The sequence below is a fragment of the Manacus vitellinus genome, unplaced genomic scaffold, assembly GCF_001715985.3.
Source record: "Manacus vitellinus isolate BGI_N305 unplaced genomic scaffold, ASM171598v3 scaffold_58_pilon, whole genome shotgun sequence".
NCBI lineage: Eukaryota > Metazoa > Chordata > Aves > Passeriformes > Pipridae > Manacus > Manacus vitellinus.
In genome coordinates this window covers 273,985-293,833 of record NW_021940671.1, presented here as the reverse complement: position 1 = coordinate 293,833, position 19,849 = coordinate 273,985, and the positions used below count along the sequence as shown (strand labels likewise).

The window sequence follows — 19,849 nt, the reverse complement described above, 5'->3', positions numbered from 1 at the left end:
ATATGTTTTGCATAGATGTGGATTTTCAGATGTAATTATTCATCTCTGGGTCACTGTTTTGCCAGTGTTGCTGTACATGACTAACAGCTGTTGTTTTCCACCCAGGAGATGGCTGTATTTCAGAAGCTGGTAAAATGATACCTGTACATGTATTCAGGAGCTGCTTTAAGATCCTTTTGTGTTAGTTGGTGTTATGAGACTTTCCTGGATGATTTCGTCTAAAACATAAGGATGACATTGGAGGAATCTTCTCTTTTAAATGAACCCTGCTAAATGTCTGCAGAGACACAGCCCATATGTTCCAATCCAGACACCTCAGTCGGCACTAGTTGCCAATGTAGGAAGAAGAACAAAGAGAAAAAAAAATGACTACGTTGTCATTTTTGGAAAAGGCAGAGCATGAAGGAAAGGCGACAAAGGTGGAATAAGACTGGACAACAGTCTGGTTAGGCACTTCAAGACAGATATCTTAAATCTATTTCTCCATTTTAACTAGTTTTTTTGCTTTCACGTGCTGCTTCATTTCACGTTGCCAGGCCCCAAGCAAAACGAAAAGAAAACCAAAATCAAAAGCCCAAATTACACAAAGTCACCAGACTGAGCTAGAAATCACACAATTTGCAAAGGTTTCTGGCACGAGTGGGGAATTAGCGCAGTTGTTTTGTGGCGCCTCTTGCCCATTGCAGCTGCACAGGGGCACTGGCACCGCCGGCCCCCCGGACCCTGAGTCAGACTGCGCAGAGGTCTCGGTGCCTGTGTGGGGTCACCGCGCCAACATCCCTCTCGAATTCGAACAGCTCATCCCCACCAGGCGCCAAGTGCTGCCCCAGAGCCCTGCTGAGTCCTTTCCGGGGCTTCCTTCCTCCTCAGCGGCTGCGACACCATCTTCCCTCCCGCCCGAGCCAGACAGGGCTTTGACCCCGTTATCTGGGAACAAGGCTATAAAGAGGCAGGAAACGGCCTCTTGGAGCACGTAGGAAGTTATCTCGAGATCAGAGATGATTATCACAGCGGTCCGTTTTGTTCCTTACAAAAAAAAAAAAAAATTAACTAGTAAAAGACCAAAACCTCAGGGGAGGCGATGTCTGTCTCCAAACCGCCTGGGGTCAGGGTGCTGTCACCGCTCGGATCCAGGAGTGCGGAGGGGAGGGAAGCAGGAGAGACCCCGGACGGAAGGGAACCGCACGGTGCCTCGGGGCACCGAGGCGAAGAGGGGAAAGCCTGGGACTGGGCGGCACCGAGGAGGGAGGATATGCCGAGAGAGGGATGGGCAAAAGATGGAGAGTCCCCCTCAGATGTCTTAAAATCAAGAGCTGGGCAGTTTTTGTGGGTGACCTGCGCCAAAGCGCGCCTGCAGCACCGAGGGAGCCCTGCCCTGTGAGGGGCTGCGGTGGGCGCGGGGCCACCCCTGCCTCACTCAGCGCACGTTCACTCACCCCGGCCGGGGGCGCGCCGGGAAGGTCTAAGTGACTCCAGCCCGGGGAACTGTGGAAGGAGGGCTCTCCTTGTGCCTGAACACCAGGACGGGCACCGAGTCCCCGTCCCGCCGCCACCGCCCTCAGCCCGGCCCCGGGGCGGGCGCGGCGCGCGCCCGCCGCCGCCATGGCGCGTGCGCGGGGCGGTGTCTGGGAGCGCCCGCCGCCCGGCGCCGCCGCCATTTTGGTGCTTGGCTCGCGAGGGGAGGGAACCCGCGGGGACGCGGCGCCCGGCGCTTCTGCCTCCCCGTCCCGCCCCGCGCCGGCTCCGCTCGCCGCCCGCCCGTGCCACCCGCCGCTGTTCTCGCCAACCCGCCTGGCCGGGCCCGCCACAGGCCTGAGAGAGGCGGAAGGATGCCCTGCACACCCCGCCGCTGAGGGAGACTCGGGGCCCCTGAGCGCCGCGTCTGGCCAGCCCCCCCCCAGCCGCTCCTCGGCCCTCCGCCTCTGGCGGCGCGGAGCTTCCTTCTCCCCTTTTCCCTGGGTTTCCTCTCTCCTGGGCTGGGCACGAGCCGCGCTTTCCCCCTCGCCCCCTGCCCGCGCCGCCTCCCAGGCCTCTCTGCCCAGGCCTTCCCTTCTCCGAGTCTCTTCCTCTGCCTGGGCCTTCGGGCTCCTCACCTTCCTTCCTCCCCTCCCTTCCCCTTCCCCGGCCGGAGCCATGTCCTCCGCCGCTCGTTTCGATTCGTCGGACCGCTCCAGCTGGTACGTGGGCCCGGTGTCCCGGGCGGAGGCGCAGACGCGGCTGCAGGGGCAGCGGCACGGCATGTTCCTGGTGCGGGACTCGTCCACCTGCCCGGGCGATTATGTCCTCTCGGTGTCCGAGAACTCCCGCGTTTCCCACTACATCATCAACTCCTTGCCCAACCGCCGCTTTAAGATCGGCGACCAGGAGTTCGAGCACCTGCCCGCCCTGCTGGAGTTCTACAAGATCCACTACCTGGACACCACCACCCTCATCGAGCCCGCGCCCAGGTGAGTGCCACCCTGCCCCCGCCCCCCGCACCGCCACCTTTGCTCCAGGTGGCACCAGGAGGCGAGACCTATAAAGGTGTCATAGTCCAGCCGAGTAGCTCCGGGATCCTGGCAGTGGATATACTATGTGTACGAAGGAAACATTTCTTTCTAATACTGGGCCTTCTTAAGGCTCTGGCTCTCCCTGACCATTACGGGTTGTTCTTTCAGTCAAATCATCCACATAACGCAGCGGCCCTGTCCTTACAGTACGTGTAGATGTGTAAAGGTACTGTGTAACTCTCTACCACTGTCTATAATTGCCTTGCAAGAGGGTGTGGTCGTGCCGAAGCACGTCACCCTTTCTGTGTTACCCTGCTGGTATTGTCTTTCTGTTCCAAGGATGGTTGAGAAGCTGGTTCACCCGTTTTCTCAGGGATTGAAGTACAGCCTCGGAGCATAATTTGCTGTCTGCCCCTGCATCCACACTGATTACAATAGAACAGGCCTTTATGTGATTAGGCTGCTTCACCCTGTTATGTCAGCATTAATACATTCTAGAACAGCATTTCCCAAACTCCTAGAGTGGCACTCCCACCCCAGAAAAATGTAAAGCATTTATTTCTCACAGTTTGGTTATGTCACTTTTCATCTATATCTGCATACTCTGAGAAATGCTGTTCTAGGAGGATGGGAAAATGTGACTTGGCTATGAGCTCCTTCTTTGTCCTGTTCCCAGCATGGGACATACCTGCAACCTGCATCAGTAAACTGCTCATCAAAAACCCTAGAACACATACTCCTTATTTTTCATCAATAAAGCCTTTCTCAGTATCTTATTTCAAAGCTTTTGGGCTTCCTGGATAGAATGAAGAGAAATAAAAACTAGAAAAGTAGTGACAAATTAAAAAGAGAAATTCAGATTGGTTCACTTCTAAATTCTGCATTTTAAAATCTTATTCCATTTTGCAGATTAGCAAGTTCTTAGAGGAGAAGAATAACTTTGAGGTTTATAATCACAATTTAACCTTGGCATAGACCAGTAGTTAATGACAGTCACTTGTCAAAGGTTGACAATAGCTTGTCAAGTTGAAAAAACTCAAGTGGTCAGAAGTCTTTCTGAGAAGCTATCAGGTGATGAGCAGGATGTGACAGAAAGCACTAGCTTTAAGAACTCTTCAAGCTGCTCACAAGTCTTCTGTGTAGTGACTGTGGCTAGAAGGATGGGGAGGTGAAAAAAAATATCACTTCCACCATTGCAGGAATGCTTAACTGGAGCTGCCCAGTGTTATGTGCATGCTTAAACTTGTGGACAGTTGGGAGCAAAGAAGTCTTACACTGAAGCAATCTTTATGCTTTATCTCTGTTCTCTGAACCTGGATACTCTTGTACCTTTCTTGATGAAAAAACTCATTTCTAATCATTTATGACCATGGCTGACCTGGTTTTCTCAAAGCATTTGAAAACTTGGAGCTGATTTCACTTGATCACTTGGTATTTGTCAGGAGTCCTGGGTGAAATGTTCTATGAACATTTTAGTACCACCTTATTTTCAAGGTTTCAATTGCTTATTGTTCTTCCCAGCACAGACAGATGGGACCCAACCTGCTGTGAACTGACAGGCTTTTTTTGTAAGGATCAACTAGGTGGTTTTCCTTAGCATGATTTTTGTTAAACCTCTTTTTAGAAAAATCAGTGACGTGGTTGATGGTTTGAAATTCTGTTCTAAGGAAACTTCCTGCTGCAAGAGGGAGGATGAGAGGTAGCATTTCCGGATTTCTTTTTATTTTATTTTTAGTTAATGGACTAGATTTAGAATAGGGGTGGACAGGTATTTGCTTCAGAACTCTTATGCTAATTCTTATGTCTCTGGCATTTTCATTGCACTCAGGTGCTTGTGCTTCTGAAAGCTGTTCATTCTTTTAATGTCATAAAGTACAACCTGAAAGGTGGTTTTTGCAGTAGAATTAAGCAGTTTGTTGTACAGAGCCGTGCAGTACTTTTAGATCTCAAATATGACATTTTAAACTTTCAAACAGTTGAAAATAGATTGTTTTAAACTTCCTATTTGTTTTGTGTCTCTAATAGTGAGCTCTGACCATCATTACAGATGTTCTTGAGCTCTTGCCTATGCAGAGTGACTGCTCCCTGAAGGGTTCTCTCTCTCCCCCCTCTTTGACTGCAGCAGGGTGTCTGAAAGATTGAATATCTTTCTGTTCAGGGCTTCTGGCATATCGTGCAAAAATCATAGGGGTTTGAATTCCATCATATTTTGCAAGTAGCAGAAGAGAATTGAAGTAGGCTAATGACATGCATTCTTGCTATCATATCTTAGATAATAAGTATCTGCTGTGGCCTATATCCGTTAAGATTTCTGACAGCTGCTTCGAATAAAATGTATAACATTTAGGACGGAAATACATTGCAGGGAAAATAGTCTCATTTGATGGCCAGTAGAATATTATCACAGACAACAAAGTGACTGTATTTGACATATGATGGACATAGCAATAAACAATTATGTGAATAAAGTAAAGATAATACTATGGTTAAGAAGGCAATGGAATATTTCTAGAAGGCTAGCTTTTTTTTCTTACTCCTTTCTTACCAGTGGATGCAAGTATTTCATACTGTCTTTTATGAATATGTCATACTTCTGTTCTGTTTTTCCACTATGGTGCCTCAAGTCTGGCATTTAGAGTTAGTAAAGTCTCTAGAAGTGGATGCTGTAGTCAAAAATCAAACAGATCATTTGGGTGACTTTGGGTGGGGGGGCTCTTGGAGAGATTCACAGCTACATTTTTGTGGACCTTCCACCCCAGTCATCCAAATGATTTTTATTTGTTTTCTCTCTCATGCCTGTCATAACTTAAGCTATAGAATTAACTTTACTCCACTCAGAGGGCCTCACAACAATCCAGAACAGGAGGATGAAGATTTTGCATTATTTCTCACTGTTCTCTGCATCTGTGATAGATTTTTATTGGGTTTCTGGGGTAGCTAATTTGGGTATTTAAGTAATTACTTGAGAGCATGAGTTACTCATGAAATGCCTCACAGTGCTACCAAGCCAATACTTTCATTACAAAGCTGAACAAGTAATTCTCTAATTGATGCTCCTGCTGTAAAACCGGTACTTGGCTTTGTTACTGGAAACACAAACCAGTACCCATCACTTTTACCAAGTCTTCTTTACACTTAGGTATCCAAGTCCACCCATGGGATCTGGATCTGCCCCTGCTCTGTCCACTGCAGAAGAAAATGTGGAGTATGTTCGGACTCTCTATGACTTTCCTGGCAATGATGCCGAGGATCTTCCATTTAAAAAGGGCGAGATACTGGTCATTGTGGAGAAGCCAGAAGAACAGTGGTGGAGCGCCAGAAACAAGGATGGTCGGATTGGGATGATTCCTGTTCCTTATGTAGAAAAGCTAGTCAGATCTTCTATTGGGAAGCATGGAAACAGGAATTCCAACAGTTATGGTATTCCAGAACCTGCCCACGCTTATGCTCAGCCTCAAACTGCAAGTCCCCTTCCCTCAGTATCCAGCACACCCGGAGCAGTGATCAATCCTCTGCCATCAACACAGAACGGACCAGTCTATGCCAAAGCTATCCAAAAGAGAGTACCCTGTGCTTATGACAAGACTGCACTGGCATTAGAGGTAAGTGTTTCCTCTCAAGTCTTAGGGTTTTCAGTTGCCTTGTTAAACGAAGAAACTAAAAGTTGTCAGTGGTGAAGCCAGTGTGCCTGACTTTGTATGAAATCTGCTGAGTTATGTCAAGGGACTGACAAGTTAGGTCACAGTCTGAAGAAACATCTACAAAAATTGCTTCATCTATAGCACTTCCTTTGAGAGAAGTGACCAAGTCAGTAGCTTCAGGACCTGTATTTTCCCTCCCTTGCTTGTTCAACAGTTCAGATGTTGCAAGGGTAGTGGAGTGTACACATGCTGCTGTGGAAGTAAGTGCTAGTCAGAGGATGACTTGGCTTCTCCACCTAATCTTGGAGAAGGAAAGATGTTTCATTAATCACTGCAGTGTTCCAGATTGAGAACTGGCATCCTTCAGAGAAAGGTAAGGATTGCTGATACACACAGTCTTTCTGATCCTCAGCTGCACTTGATCTCATACTGAGAGCTGAAATCTGAGCAGAATATATAAGAAATACTTCAGTCCCTTTTACTTTTGAAAAAGTGGAATTTGAGACACCTTAAGACCTAAATTGGGGGTGAAGAGGTCAGATGAAGGAGTGTAATGTAACCTCTAAAGTTGTGCTGGAAGTTCCTGTGCTTGCCAAAGCATTTTTTGTTTTATTTTTATTAGGGATATCTTTAAGATTTTAAAGCTTTAGTCTGTAAATAGTAAAGAATACGTGTTACAGTGTTAGTTTAACTGAAGTAAATGATGGATTGGAATACGTTTTCTAAAGCTATATCCAAAACATTGAGACTGTTACTGTTACTTTTATATTTAGATTATTAACCACAGTTAAAAAGTATCTCCTTTGGAAAAAATGCTGGTGTCCAAGGTTAAATCTGAGTGTGCTGCAATACCTTCAATGAACAAATGCAAGGAAACAAGCATAGGAAGCAACAACATTTTAGCAAGTAAAATAGTGGTTTTAAAAATACTTTTGAACTTTTCCTGTTGCTTTTTCTCAGTCTCTTTGCAAGTTAAAGCTGTTACCTATGGCTGATACTTTGGACTGAAATTGGAAAGGTTATATTTGTGACTTCCAGTTATTCACAATACTCGCCCTAAGTGTTTTTTCCTCCTGTAAGACTTCTACAGGTGATTACTCTTATGGGGTTAAAAGTTAAATATATATCACTGGGTTTTCTTTGTGTCTTATGAAATCTAGCAGCTTGTTGTTTGTGAACAGTGTGTGAAAATTATCATAGAACAAAGTGTAAATTCACTGCCAGTTGCACTGTACAGAAGATTCCTGCCAAAACTACTTATGCTTCTGAAAGCAAAGCACGGCAAGCAATTGATTTGATTGTGTTATCAATGTGCCATGGAATTACTTCAGGGAACTTGCATTGCTCCAGGGTGGCAGAACCACTTGGAAAGTTGGCCCCAAATAGACTTTTCTGACTTGCTCTTTAGGTGAACTAGTTAATCCTGTCAATTTAGCCACTCTAGGATACCAGTAGGATTAATTCTCTGACCAACACGTAGGTTTGACTTGTTTTGAACCTTCAAATTGCTGAAGTTTTGTTTGAGAGATTCTTCTCATCCAATAATCACTTACTGCCTCATGCCTTTTTGTCTTCCCATGCAGTCTGGTTTTTTTTGCAAGTGCACCTTATGCACACTGTGCCCTCTCAAGAGCTTCAGAAGCAGAATTCTGGGAACTGATCCATCTTTCCATTGAAATCAGTGATTACAGCTTCTCCCTACCTATCCATGCATAGGGAACTTTTTTGTCACATAGACTATTCTTAAAGAAAAACACATTCATCTTTTCATGATTTTCCCTCAGGCTGCCAAACACCTGCAGGGCCATGATGATATATTTAATCTCAGCCTTGTCAGGGCTCTACACATCACTAAATAATCTAAACCATTTGAAGCTTCTGTTTTGTAAGACCACTGAGAGTAGCTTGTGTTAGACAAAGAACAGGTTATGGGAATGTCCTGGGGAAGAAAGTTCATGGTGTTCTTTCATAAGAATAGTATTTGACATACTCTACCTTAGTATAAGTGTACTCTAAATGGAAGCCCAGCTTGTACAGGTAGCACACCTTGTTAGTACAATTACATGGTTCCTGATTGTGCAATCTCATTTAAACTGACAAAACAATATAGGAGCAAAATATCTGTTTGCTGGCTCTAGCCCTGTGTGGTCAGCACACAGACAGTACTTAAAAGGAAGAGAATACCATCTGGAGTAAATAAAGCTATTGCATAGTAATGCTTGACTTCCTTTTAAGTGGAGGGATGTCATTCTCCTGGGTTCAGCTTGAAAATGGGACAAGCTCCCTGCTTGCAGGTCCAGTTTTTCTATTGTACACTATTGCTTACATAAGCTGACAGAATTTCTCTTTAAGAAAAGGTAAAAATTCATAGCCAGCCTGTTATAGAGAAGTTTGTTTTGTAAGCAAAGTATACTATTTTTATTTATTTATTTAAATTTATCAAATGAAAAATGTAAAGTGACTGTTCTACAGAAAATCTGAAACAAGACCTGTTCGGTTAGATAACAATGGAGTGTTCAGCTTTTAAATAGTATTTAAAGTGTGACAGTTTAAGAGCAACTGCAATGTTGTTTCTGTAGGATACTAGGTACTAGGGCATTTATTACTGCTGGGCTACATTTATTTAGCATTCATATAGAATCACAGAATGATTTGGGTTGGAAGAGACCTTAAAGATCATCTTGTTGCAACCCCCTAATGCCACCTTCCATTAGACCAGGTTGCTCCAAGCTCTGTCCATCTTGGCCTTGAACACTTCCAGGGATGGGGAGTTAACAACCTCTCTGGGTAACACTATTGGTATTATTGAAATGACTGATGTCTAAGTGTTGACTAGATCCTACTGCATTATATACTCTACTTTTATTCTCTAAAATAAAAAATTATAATCTGTTTATATGCTAAAATGTTAGTTTCAAGTGTAGCTACTATCTCAAAGCTTACAGCTGGTGGTACATATAACTTTGGGCATCTATCTGCACTAGGGAACAATTAAAGCCTGTGATAAGTTACATGTATTTCTAAGATTTATGTATGCTCTTGTCAGTTGAGTTAGTTACCTTGGCAGTTCAGATTTAATGCTTTTAATTAAATGAAGTCTGTAGTTTCTCACTACAACTATTACTAATATATGTAGAATTTTCATGGATACTGCATTAAAAAAAAAAACAACAAAGAAAACCCAACCAAAAACCAGACCACCAAACAACCAAACCACAAAATAAAAATAAAAGAACTCCAACCAACAACTGAAAAGCACAACAGCCAACCCAGATCTGTTTCTTTACTTGGGTGCTTTAAGCCAAGAAGCTATTTCCTTCCTTTCTGGTGCTGTAGAGGAAGGGATATGAAGGACAGGGATACAGTGTCCTGTGTTTACTGGGACTAGAACTCTACCTTACAGGGTTATGTGCTGCTGTTCTTCAATCCTGCTTTACTATGGAAAACTAGGAGGGCAATCTTATGTTCAAAGGTCATATCATATGGGAACAGCAGTTGAAGAAGGTGATGAATTCTGTAAGAGCAGAAACTCTGGCACTGTCGCTGTGATACAGAGCAGCAAAGTCTACCTGGAAGTTTCCCAGCATTTAATAACTAGTAGTAGTCCTATAGCCAGCCTGTTAGTAATAATATGCTAACAAAGTTTTTTTCTAAACTGATAAGCTCAAACCAGGACACGAACAACAACTTCCAAATTCACTTGTAAAATGGAACAAAATGGCATAAGGGACCAGAAAATGGGAGATCAGCGGCAGCCACTGGATTTATACCTGTCACATGTTTAAAGAATGGTTCCTAAATAAATTGCAAGAGCTCTAATAAGTGTCATAGACAATTTTGAAGGCAGGAATAGTCCTAGACTTCATCTCCAGACTTAACATGACAGCGTTTTGGAATCAGAGATTTTTTTAAACAAGAGTTGCACTATATTTTTATAGCAAAGTTTTATACTAATGATAGGTTTTTGTAGCCCTGTGCCAGCATTATACTGTTAAGTAGTTTATCTTTTCATGATGTATCAATCATATACATGTGTGTTTGCTATACAAAGTTAACCCGTCAGGGAAATGTTTATAATTATATAACTGACTTACAATATTTCTCTTGAGCTTGTTACAATTAGGTTACAGTTAACTTTTTCCCTCTTCAAAGGAAAGTTGAGAGAAGTAGGCCAAAATGTGCTAGTAGGAGAACTTTCTTAATTAGGAAATTAGGCTACTTCTTTCAGTAGACAACAAGCATTGTGTTTTTCTCAAGCCAAGAAAACTGAGTATTGCTGTATTAAAGATTAAAATGCATCTAACCCACAAGGTCTGGATTTTGAGCAAAATATTGAGCCTGTACTTCTGAAGGGTTGATTGGGGAACTTCAGTTGTTTTAACTATTGAATTGAAAGTGAGCTCTCCAAATTCTGTACAGTAATGACAGGTGGTTTAATCCAAGGGAGACAGGCTGCTATCATTTAAGGAAAAGCAGCACTTTTTCAGTGCTGCAACCCCTCCTCTGACTGTTTTCATAGCTCTAGGTGAAAAGCAAAGTTCCTTTGTTTTACTGTTCCTAGGTGAGGCCAGATTAATAGCATCTAGGACTTCCACATTTCTGTGCTGTCCTTTGACCTCTTTTCATGTCTCAAGAATAGAAAAAGTCTTTCCTCTGAACCATTTGATTCTCTGGTTTGGGCATCAGCTATTATTTTTCTGGCACAGAACATCAGAAGTGGAGGAAAATTAAGCTGTGCTTTCAGCCTGTTGGTCTCTTGGATCTTCGAATGCATAAAGCACCAGCGCCTTCAGTGTCCCTTTGTCTGTCTGCAGAGTGGTTGGATTCTGCCTCTTTCGTGTAGCTTCATACCTTTTAGAGACAATGGGATTTCAGGTAGTTTCTCAGTGTCTCCTGTTTGTTCTTCTCTGTTGGTTTTGGTAACTAACATTAGCGTTAACAAAGAAGGTGAGGTGTGACGCTAATTAGGATAATGACTGAGATTCATCACCCCAGAGATTCCAGAGAGCTGTGCTTTCTGTAGTATTGACCCAGTGGGCTAAAAGAATGATTTAGAGTTTGAATGCATTTTTATCTCCTTAAACTTAGGTTACAGAACTCTATGAGCCATAGAACTGTTAACATACAGTGGTTGGAAAATCTGTAAAACTCATTGAATTGGTTGACTGTGTGAATAAAATGGCATTTTGTAGAGTATGAATCAGCTACAAATGGGAAACAGGTATGGAAGAGTCCAGAGTGAATGAAGCAACCTTTCTGACAGGCATGTTCCACAGCTCCTGTTTCCCCAGGGCTTTGAATTCATGCTCTAACAAGGACATAATGAAAGATGCTATCTAAAATACGTTTTGATTTTATCATTTGGGTGGAACCAAATGGCTGCATTTCAGAAGAATTACTCATTTCAGCAGTGATGCTTCCATCCAGTGATGCTTGTGTGCTTTAGGACTGGATTAACCTGAGAGATGCTGAGTCTACGGAAGTGTTATCCTAATTTATAGATAAGGGCCATGAGCTGCCCAGAGTCATACAGGAAGTCTGTGGCAGGGATGAGAATAGAACCAGGTCTCCTGACTCTTGTCCTGTGCCTAATCATAAGACAATCCCTCTGACTGGCTTAGAACACTCTCTGCAAAAAGTTAAATATTTTAGTGGGAGATTGCACCCCAACTGACCATATTATAGAAGCTTTATAAAGCACTTACCAAATAGTGCTTTTACTTAATATTTTGGGGGAAAATACATAGAGGGATTACTTGACCAGATTCTTCTCAACATTGCCAAAATGAAGGTCTTTAACTTAAGATCCATAAGTTACTCTATCATGAAATCAAGGTTCCTGCTCCAAAAAATCTCACTTCAGCATGCTGTTTCATCTAGCCTTCTCAGGGAAACTGCATTTTTGAGATAATATCACACAGGATGATATTCAGAAGCTTTCATTAAAAAATAAAATAAAAAATAATATAAAGTTATTGCAAACTAATTTAGTATTCCAGTGGTTCTTGGCATATAGGAGTATTTTTTGAGTAGCTTTTGTCAGCCAGCTCTTTAGTGGCAGATGCTGATGTATAAATACATATATATGTGTGTATATATATAGCTTTGCCCACCCAACAGTGTAAAGGACATTTTACATCCTTAATCTACATGGCAGTTTGTTGCAATGCAATAAGAGACATATTGTAAATATTTTTTTCACTCAGCTGAAGTAAGGCTCCCAAACCTATCCATGCTGTGAAATCATTCAGAGCCAAATTTTCTAGAGCTTCAAAATGAATAATGGATTGAACTCTACAGCACATGAACAGAATTATATTGTCGGATTCTCAGAAAATGCAGGTCCATGTTCTTGATCCATTATACTAGAGATGATTTTTAATATTAAAGGGTTTGAGGGTGGATTGGGTTTATGGTCTGGTGTAAATGCAATTTCCTGTTAGCTTTTAACTGGTGTGAAGTTGGCTGCATCTTCTTCAATTTGGTCTAAAACTTGGAACTTAGATCTGTCTTCAAGGGTTATTTAAATATAGCAATGTAACACTGAGTATTTATAGATATTATCAGCCTTTTCCTAAAGAGACATTCGCTGGGTTCCTGTTTAGGTCATCTTGTTACTATTTAAAGCTTTCTCTAGCCTTTCTATTTGGTGAGAAGTCTGACAAATCATGCTTTTTAGCAAATACACAATTAAAGCATGCTGCAGCAGGCCCTGCAGAGATGAAAACCAGTCAGGTTAATGCTGTGTGTACGTGCTGACTATCATGGGTAGCGTTCAGCTACTTCATCCTATGTATGCTGGCTTCATGTTTGAGTTCAGGAACAGCATAAATAAAAATGTCCATTTAAAAAAGTAATGTAGTCTGAGTTATATCCTGAGAACTCATGGGAGTTCAGAGAGTTTTCTCCTCTCTCAGAAGTACAAGATTACAATGGTTCCAAGTGTGATAGTCTCAGACTGGGGAAGGCTAGACAGGACACAAACAACCCAAAGAGTGGGAAAAAAATAGAGAAGGTAGAGCAACACATTTTGCTTAAATGTCTAGCTGTATTCTAACATGCAACATAAAGCTTAAATCTCTAGAAGTAGCTCCAAAGTTGGACAAACTATATTGTAAGAGATGTAACACTGAGTGACTGACTGGCAAGGAGTTTATTGTGGTATCTTAAATTTCACTTGAGGACTCTTGCTCCTGAGTGATCTTCAAAAAATATCTATTGGAGTAATGGTAACTGGTTTAAATGGGCTTCAAATCATCTAGGGACACGCACACTGTTTTATAAATTAGTGGGTTTTAGTTTAACATAAAGTACATAGGTCTTACCTGAAAGATTTTAGTTTAAGGACCTTGGCCACGGGCCTGTCTGCATCTATTCTGAATTTTAATACTATTTAGACAGTGTAGACAAGTGGTTATACATACTGTATCAAAATTAAAGTCTATTTTTTTTCCTTAAATAAGAAGATTAAAGCTAGTTTCCTTTGAATTTCATAGCAGTAGTCTGGTAACTGAGACTTAGCTACAAAGAGCTTGAACCTGGTTTGGGAAAGAAACTTATGAACTGTTGGCCCTTGGTCATAGGCTGGTTCTACTTTTTGTGACATTAGTTCTTAGCTGATAATGTCAGTTTTCTAATATTTACTATCATTACCACATAGAGTCAATTAAGTAAACAGGAAGGGAGGGGGAAAGTTAAGAGAGCTGCTGCAAGAGACCACGTGTTCAGCTGTCCTGAAGCATTTGAGAATGAGCATTTAGCTCATCTTAAATGCTGCTTGTCAGATGGGATATTTTGCTTTCTAAATTGGCCTAATGCAAATTAAATACAGGTATTGAACAATAAGAGTGTAACATCATCGTGTAGGCTGATGTTTCTTGCTCCATCATAGTTTAGGCTTTTCTCATCTTTCACTGCCAGACAGGAAGAGACAGTTATGGTAGGAAAGGCTTGACATGTCATCATTCCTGTTTCAAATCCTTTGGCAGGAAGTAGAGGTGAAAACAACAAATAAAGCTAGAATCTTTATATCTAATACTAAAACAGAGAGGTTTGAGATTGCTTTTGCCTGCTTTAGAACTGTACCATTATTTTAGAAACTACAGAAGGTTCTCAGACTATAATAATCAGAACTAAAACTTCAAGTAATGGTTTCTTTGCCTTAGGGATCCTTCTTTGAAAAACTAAATTTCCTGTAGGTCAGCTGATGCTAAAACCAGTACAAGTACTGTGCTCTTTTGAATGGATGTTGAGTCTGATGGAAGCTTTAGTGATGTTAATTTGCATCTAAGCTAAAGATACTGTTGCATAAAGCTGCAAGGCTTTCTATAGGAAAAGGTGTAGTTCCGTAATTTGTCTTTCTATTGGTAAATCTACATGTTGAGTATATGTAAATACACATATATTCTGGGAAATACACAGACAACATTATCGTTTTTAGCAGCAAAATATTGGTAGTTAAGTGAAAGTGACTTTTCAATTGTACCTTATGCCAAGAAGAGGGTGAGGTTTCTTTCCCTGTAATGGGTTTGTATTTGTTATTCCTCTTCATTTGATTTGCATCAGAGGTGTGATAACTTCTCTTTTTTCTCTAATCCCACAGGTTGGAGATATAGTGAAGGTTACAAGGATGAATATAAATGGTCAGTGGGAAGGAGAAGTCAACGGTCGGAAAGGGCTGTTCCCCTTCACACACGTGAAAATATTTGACCCTCAAAACCCAGATGAGAACGAGTGACTCCCTCTGCCCAATTTACACTGCTGCTTCATTTTCCTGGCTCTCATTAGCATTGTTTGAGGTGGGATGATGACTTAATGGCACATTGCTAGCATTGCCCATTTTCCAGCTTGCTGCAGTTTGACGGTTCTTTTAATATACATTTGGAGTACATACAACTGAAGTCACTGCCTGACCTTCATACCGTAGTTGCATCATCCAGAATTTTAGTTTCACTTTTAAAACTGTTGGGCCTTAAGCTGGAGAAGACTGAACCGGAATATTAGCAGAGAGGTATGGGAAGAAAACCTTTCCTCTTGAGACTTCCATGGACTTTTTCTAGTTTGCTCAGTAGGAAGAGCCCTAATCTTAGATCAAAACATGCAACTCGTGCATTACTGTCCAACGAAAAGCAACAACAAAAATGCAATTTTAGGACTGAAGAAGATTTAGTTTTAAAATTACCTGTCCTAAGGTAGTACATTTAAAATGACGGTCTCTTCAAAGGACAATAATTGGAGCTTATGTATTCTAAGCAGTTGTATTAGACACTGCTCCTTTCTGTTAACTCTTAAGCTTGTTGTTGACCTTCCTGAAACAGTGTGTGTTAAATGCAAATAACCATTGATTGAGCTGCATTGAAGCTGAGGCATTTATTTATAAGGAAACTTAGGAGGGTTTGATACTTGTAACCTGGTTTTGACATATTTAATGACTTTCTATGATTTTTGCAAGCACTAACTGTAGAAAGTGAGCTTTAAGGGGAAACACTTTGGCCTGGTCTATATACAGCTCTTCTGCAGTGTTGAAAGTGTAGTTTTACTAGTATAGAAGTGCTCATCTATTACTTGATAGACAGATCAGATTGCCACAGTGTGGAGAGGAGCAGGACAGAAGAACTTGGTAAATACTGATAAAATCCTCTTACTTCAACAATTAAACACCTTTTACATCCATTTCTCTGTAGGCTCCCTGCTCTCTCCAAAGTTTCCTAACTATGCCAGCCCCAGCTCATTGAAAGCTCCTTTTCAAACACAGTACCTTTTTTCCAGGGTGTCTCTGTGTTGCTCTGCTTCTCTTCCAGGGCTGCTTTCATCTTCTTTTGTTCTTCCCTCTTCTTCCTTGCTTGTACCCCAAGTACTCTGCATGTTATCATGGGTTTCTTTACCCTTCCAAATGAGTTGGCTCTGGTTTATATATGCCCCAGGTCCCTCCCCCTCCCAGCATCCTCTAGAAAATGGTTAATTGGAGTCAGCTGCCTGAGTTCCCCATGTGATAAATCAGTGTTCAGGCTGGAGGAGGCCACAAAGGTGTCTGTTATCAGTACAACTTCTTCCCTGTTTCTGTACCTAAGCTATCCTGCTGTAACTGTACCTACAGCAGAGAGCACATGGCTGCAGGAAGTGCAGTCCATGCCATGCAGGTGCTCATCCTGAGCCTGGGTGCAGGATATCAAAGTGTAGGTGCAGTGGAATCCTGTGCCACCTTCTTCAAATGTGTGTTGTAGGTGAACTGGAATGCTCTTTTTAAAATGATGGAATGCTGAATTAACAGAATACACGTCTGCAGAGACTACAACCAGAAAACCTCCCATTTCAGACAGCCTGGTTAAAGCAAATGTCCAGTGTGGAAGCTACAGGAAAACAGCAGCCTCCATTTTTCAACTTCTGAAGGCTGTCAGTTGTAGCAAAATGAGAAACGTCAAACACCTGCTTATAAATGTCAAATGATATAAACATTGTCTTAAGCTCCAGCACATTTTCTTGTCAATTTGTGTTACCTGATCCTAATAAAAGCACGTTGTTCTTAGTTCACATGGAAGTGCCATGAGATCCTGAGGTGGAAGGCACTGAACTGCAAAAATGGCATTTGCAACAAGACATTCAAAGTGCCGGGTTTTAAAGAAGTCTCTCTGTTCATCTGTTAGCTGTTTTCTGTAGTATTGAGTATTGATCGAGTGGCTGACAGTCTAGAAGTTCTTGTAGAGCATTTTACTACCAAATTAACTGTGAAGTAGAGTAGCATTGACTGAATTGTTTGGTGCTGTAATTCTTGACAATAGGCATTGACATTTTGTCTTGCAAAGAAAAGCTATGCAGCTCTTAACTAAAGAAGGTCATGCTTTTCCTGTGCCCCGACGATACCCACCCGTTTACTACACAGATTGTACTACTGAAAGTCATCTTTTGAATACAGAAACTGCACTAAACTCAGTCTGCTGCAGAGAAATCTTATTTCAGGCCTGACCTAGTTACAGGCAGCTCTTCAGAAGACTGATGGTTGAATTCTTCCTTTGCTTGGTAAATAAATACTGTGAGATTTGAGATCTTGAACACAGCTTTTAACCTGATTTTTTTTTTTTCACTGAAACAAATGTCTTGACTCATCCCCTCCTTGAATAAGGTGTACACTTTGAACACAGATGTTGGTTTAGGTTTAATTATGTTCTGCAGAAAAGCAAAACATTTTCCTTCAAAACTATGCAAAATTTGTGTGTAGTGGCATCTGATGCAAAGACAAGAATTCTTAAATTTCTGTGAACTTGGTTTTAGGCCACAAATGAACAGTGTTTCTCCAAGTAGCAGTGGTGTGGTTCAGGTATGTAAAATGTGGTTTCAGTGTAGCATACTGACCAGCCTAAGCTGATTGTAACCTTGCTTCAAAATGTGTCTTGGCTATTTTACTATGAGACAAGTATTTTCATATAAAGACTGCATTGGATCAGTGTGTGTTTCTCTCTGAAGGACTCCGGATTCTCAATCGCTTGTCGCTTGCTTACACGTGTGCTGTCTGTTGCTTTATGAAACCTCTTAAATTGGAGTGATAACCTATCAGTGTAAATGTTCTTGGGCGTGTAAGGTAACCTTCATATGAAGCATGAGAGCCTACAAGTGATGGCTTCAATCTATGCACCATTAAAGTTGTTCTTGCTTTGGAACTAGGAGCTGGTGTAATGACCTGGTGCCACCGTAGGCTTAGTGCTCGGCTTCCTCCTGCTGTCTACATGTGTATATAGACGTTGAAGCCTCTGACCAGTCTGAAAGTTTAAATGAAGACTGTTTTAATCAGTGTCCATCACTGGATAAGCGCTAATTTAATTCATGATTGTTTACAAATTGGGAAAGAATAAACAAAAGGGAATATCCTGTTTGGGTTGGGGCTCTGAAGAGCCTGAGCATTATTTTTGTAAAGGGAAAAACAGCATTCTTTGTGCCATTTCATGTGCCTGTAAATGAATTTTTATATTGTATTAACATCCTGGAAATGAGTGGGCTGCCTTTGTTTTCTAGTCCAGTTTTCAAGCATTTTCCTCAATTACCTGCATTTGAAAGTGAGACCTGCCTAAAAGACTGCCTTTTGGGACCAGTGAAAGCGTTCCTGTATAGTTGTCATTTTCTGTTTATTTGTGTTAAAGTTGTGTTTTGGGTCAAGGATACAATTATTGCAGTGGGAAAGGTGGCCTTGTATTTGAGACAGTCTTCACTGTGTAAACTTTTAAACACAATATGTAATTTAAAGACCATGATCTTCAGGCAATAATATTAAGTGTAAGCTTTTAAAATTTATTTTGGGGATCATAGCTTGTTTTATTTTTTGTGCTATGAAATTAACAGTATTAAATGAATTATATTCTTAGAATATATGGAGTGTCTTTTCTTAAGATTAGTGCCTTTTTAATTTCTTACTCCACTTAAATCATAGAACTGGTCCCAACATCAAGCCACTGTGTTTTTTTCCCCAGTGCCCTGTTTGTACAGTCTAAATAAAACTCGCCTCAACTTACAGTATTATTTGTTGTCTTTAAGTCTTAAAACCTTGACAATAACAGCAGAGTATGTAAGCCCTTACTCTGTCATTATGATGCCCTGTTTTGTGGGTGAACAGAGTGCCAACTGAAGTTTTCCAGAATCAAAGGAAGAATTAAGCAGGAGAAAACACTGTTGCCAGGCTGAATGATACTTCCCTGTTTCATCCTCGTGCCTCTCTCAGACTATTCTGCTGGGCTCTGGAGGTTCACCTGAAAAAGATGCATCTCTGGTTATCCAGATTATCACTGTCTCCTCCACCCTCACGCCCGACACGTCTGATCTTCCTCCACTGTGTTTAACGCTGCTCTTTGGCCAAGGCTTTTAAAGGTCTCTGGAAATTATGACCTTTGTTTACTGTGTTCCCCTTGACTGTGCTTGTAAGAGTGACTGATTTATGCAAATGGTTTGAATTTAGCTTATTATTGATTGAGTAACTAAGGTGTAACCTGTGCAGGTGCGGGAGAGGGGAGTGACTGGCATCCTGGCTGGTGCCGGTGCAACACATCAGAAACGTCTCCTTTCGGAAGTGAGAACCCGGATCCTGGTCGTCTTTTTGCCTTTTTAGTCAATCCAGATCAAGAGTAGCACTAAGTAAACTTAAGGCTTTTCAGTTAAATCATTAACTGGGTGTTGATACTTGAGATGATCCTGTATAGGAGGAAAACTTAAGAGGAACATCAGACACTCAACTGCTGCAAAAGAGAAGCCTACAAAGCTTGCATTGGCTCCCTGGACTCTGTAGGTATGGTGACAGCCTTGTGTTTGTCTTCTCTGGAGTACAGATTTCCATGTGATGTTAATAAACATTCATAGCCAACTCTGCATAGTGTCTTATCATCAAATAGTCACATTTGGCAAGTTGCATTTCGGAGAAAACCAGTTGTGTTGTAATGACACAAGCAAGAACAGGTCAGGTACATGCAGTGGGATTGATAATCCTGTTTCAAGCTGCTTTGTGTGCATTTGGCTTGCTGGCAGTGCTGGCCCATTGCTGTGGCTGCTTCTCATGGCATCTTTTTCTTTATGTGGCAAACCCAAGTGTCCCTGCTTTTCCAGCTGTGATCTGCTTCCTGCACACTGGATCACAACGTGGGTGCCCTGCAAAGTGCAGATGAAGGCAGGTGCTGCACACCCCTCCCAAAGCAGGGTGAGCCAGGGCTTGGTTCTGTTCTGGTACCACCCGGGCTTCTCTGA

At 41.8% G+C, this 19,849-nt stretch overlaps 1 protein-coding gene across 1 annotated transcript; it reads left to right on the top strand.

The window, feature by feature from the left end:
• The first annotated feature begins 1,835 nt into the window (after positions 1 to 1,835).
• Positions 1,836 to 19,477, top strand: CRKL (CRK like proto-oncogene, adaptor protein). Its single transcript, XM_008929579.3, has 3 exons — positions 1,836 to 2,447; positions 5,629 to 6,091; positions 14,733 to 19,477. The coding sequence occupies exons 1-3, from the start codon at positions 2,134 to 2,136 to the stop codon at positions 14,865 to 14,867; spliced, it is 912 nt and encodes a 303-aa protein (XP_008927827.2). The 5' UTR covers positions 1,836 to 2,133; the 3' UTR covers positions 14,868 to 19,477.
• Positions 19,478 to 19,849: the final 372 nt, after the last annotated feature.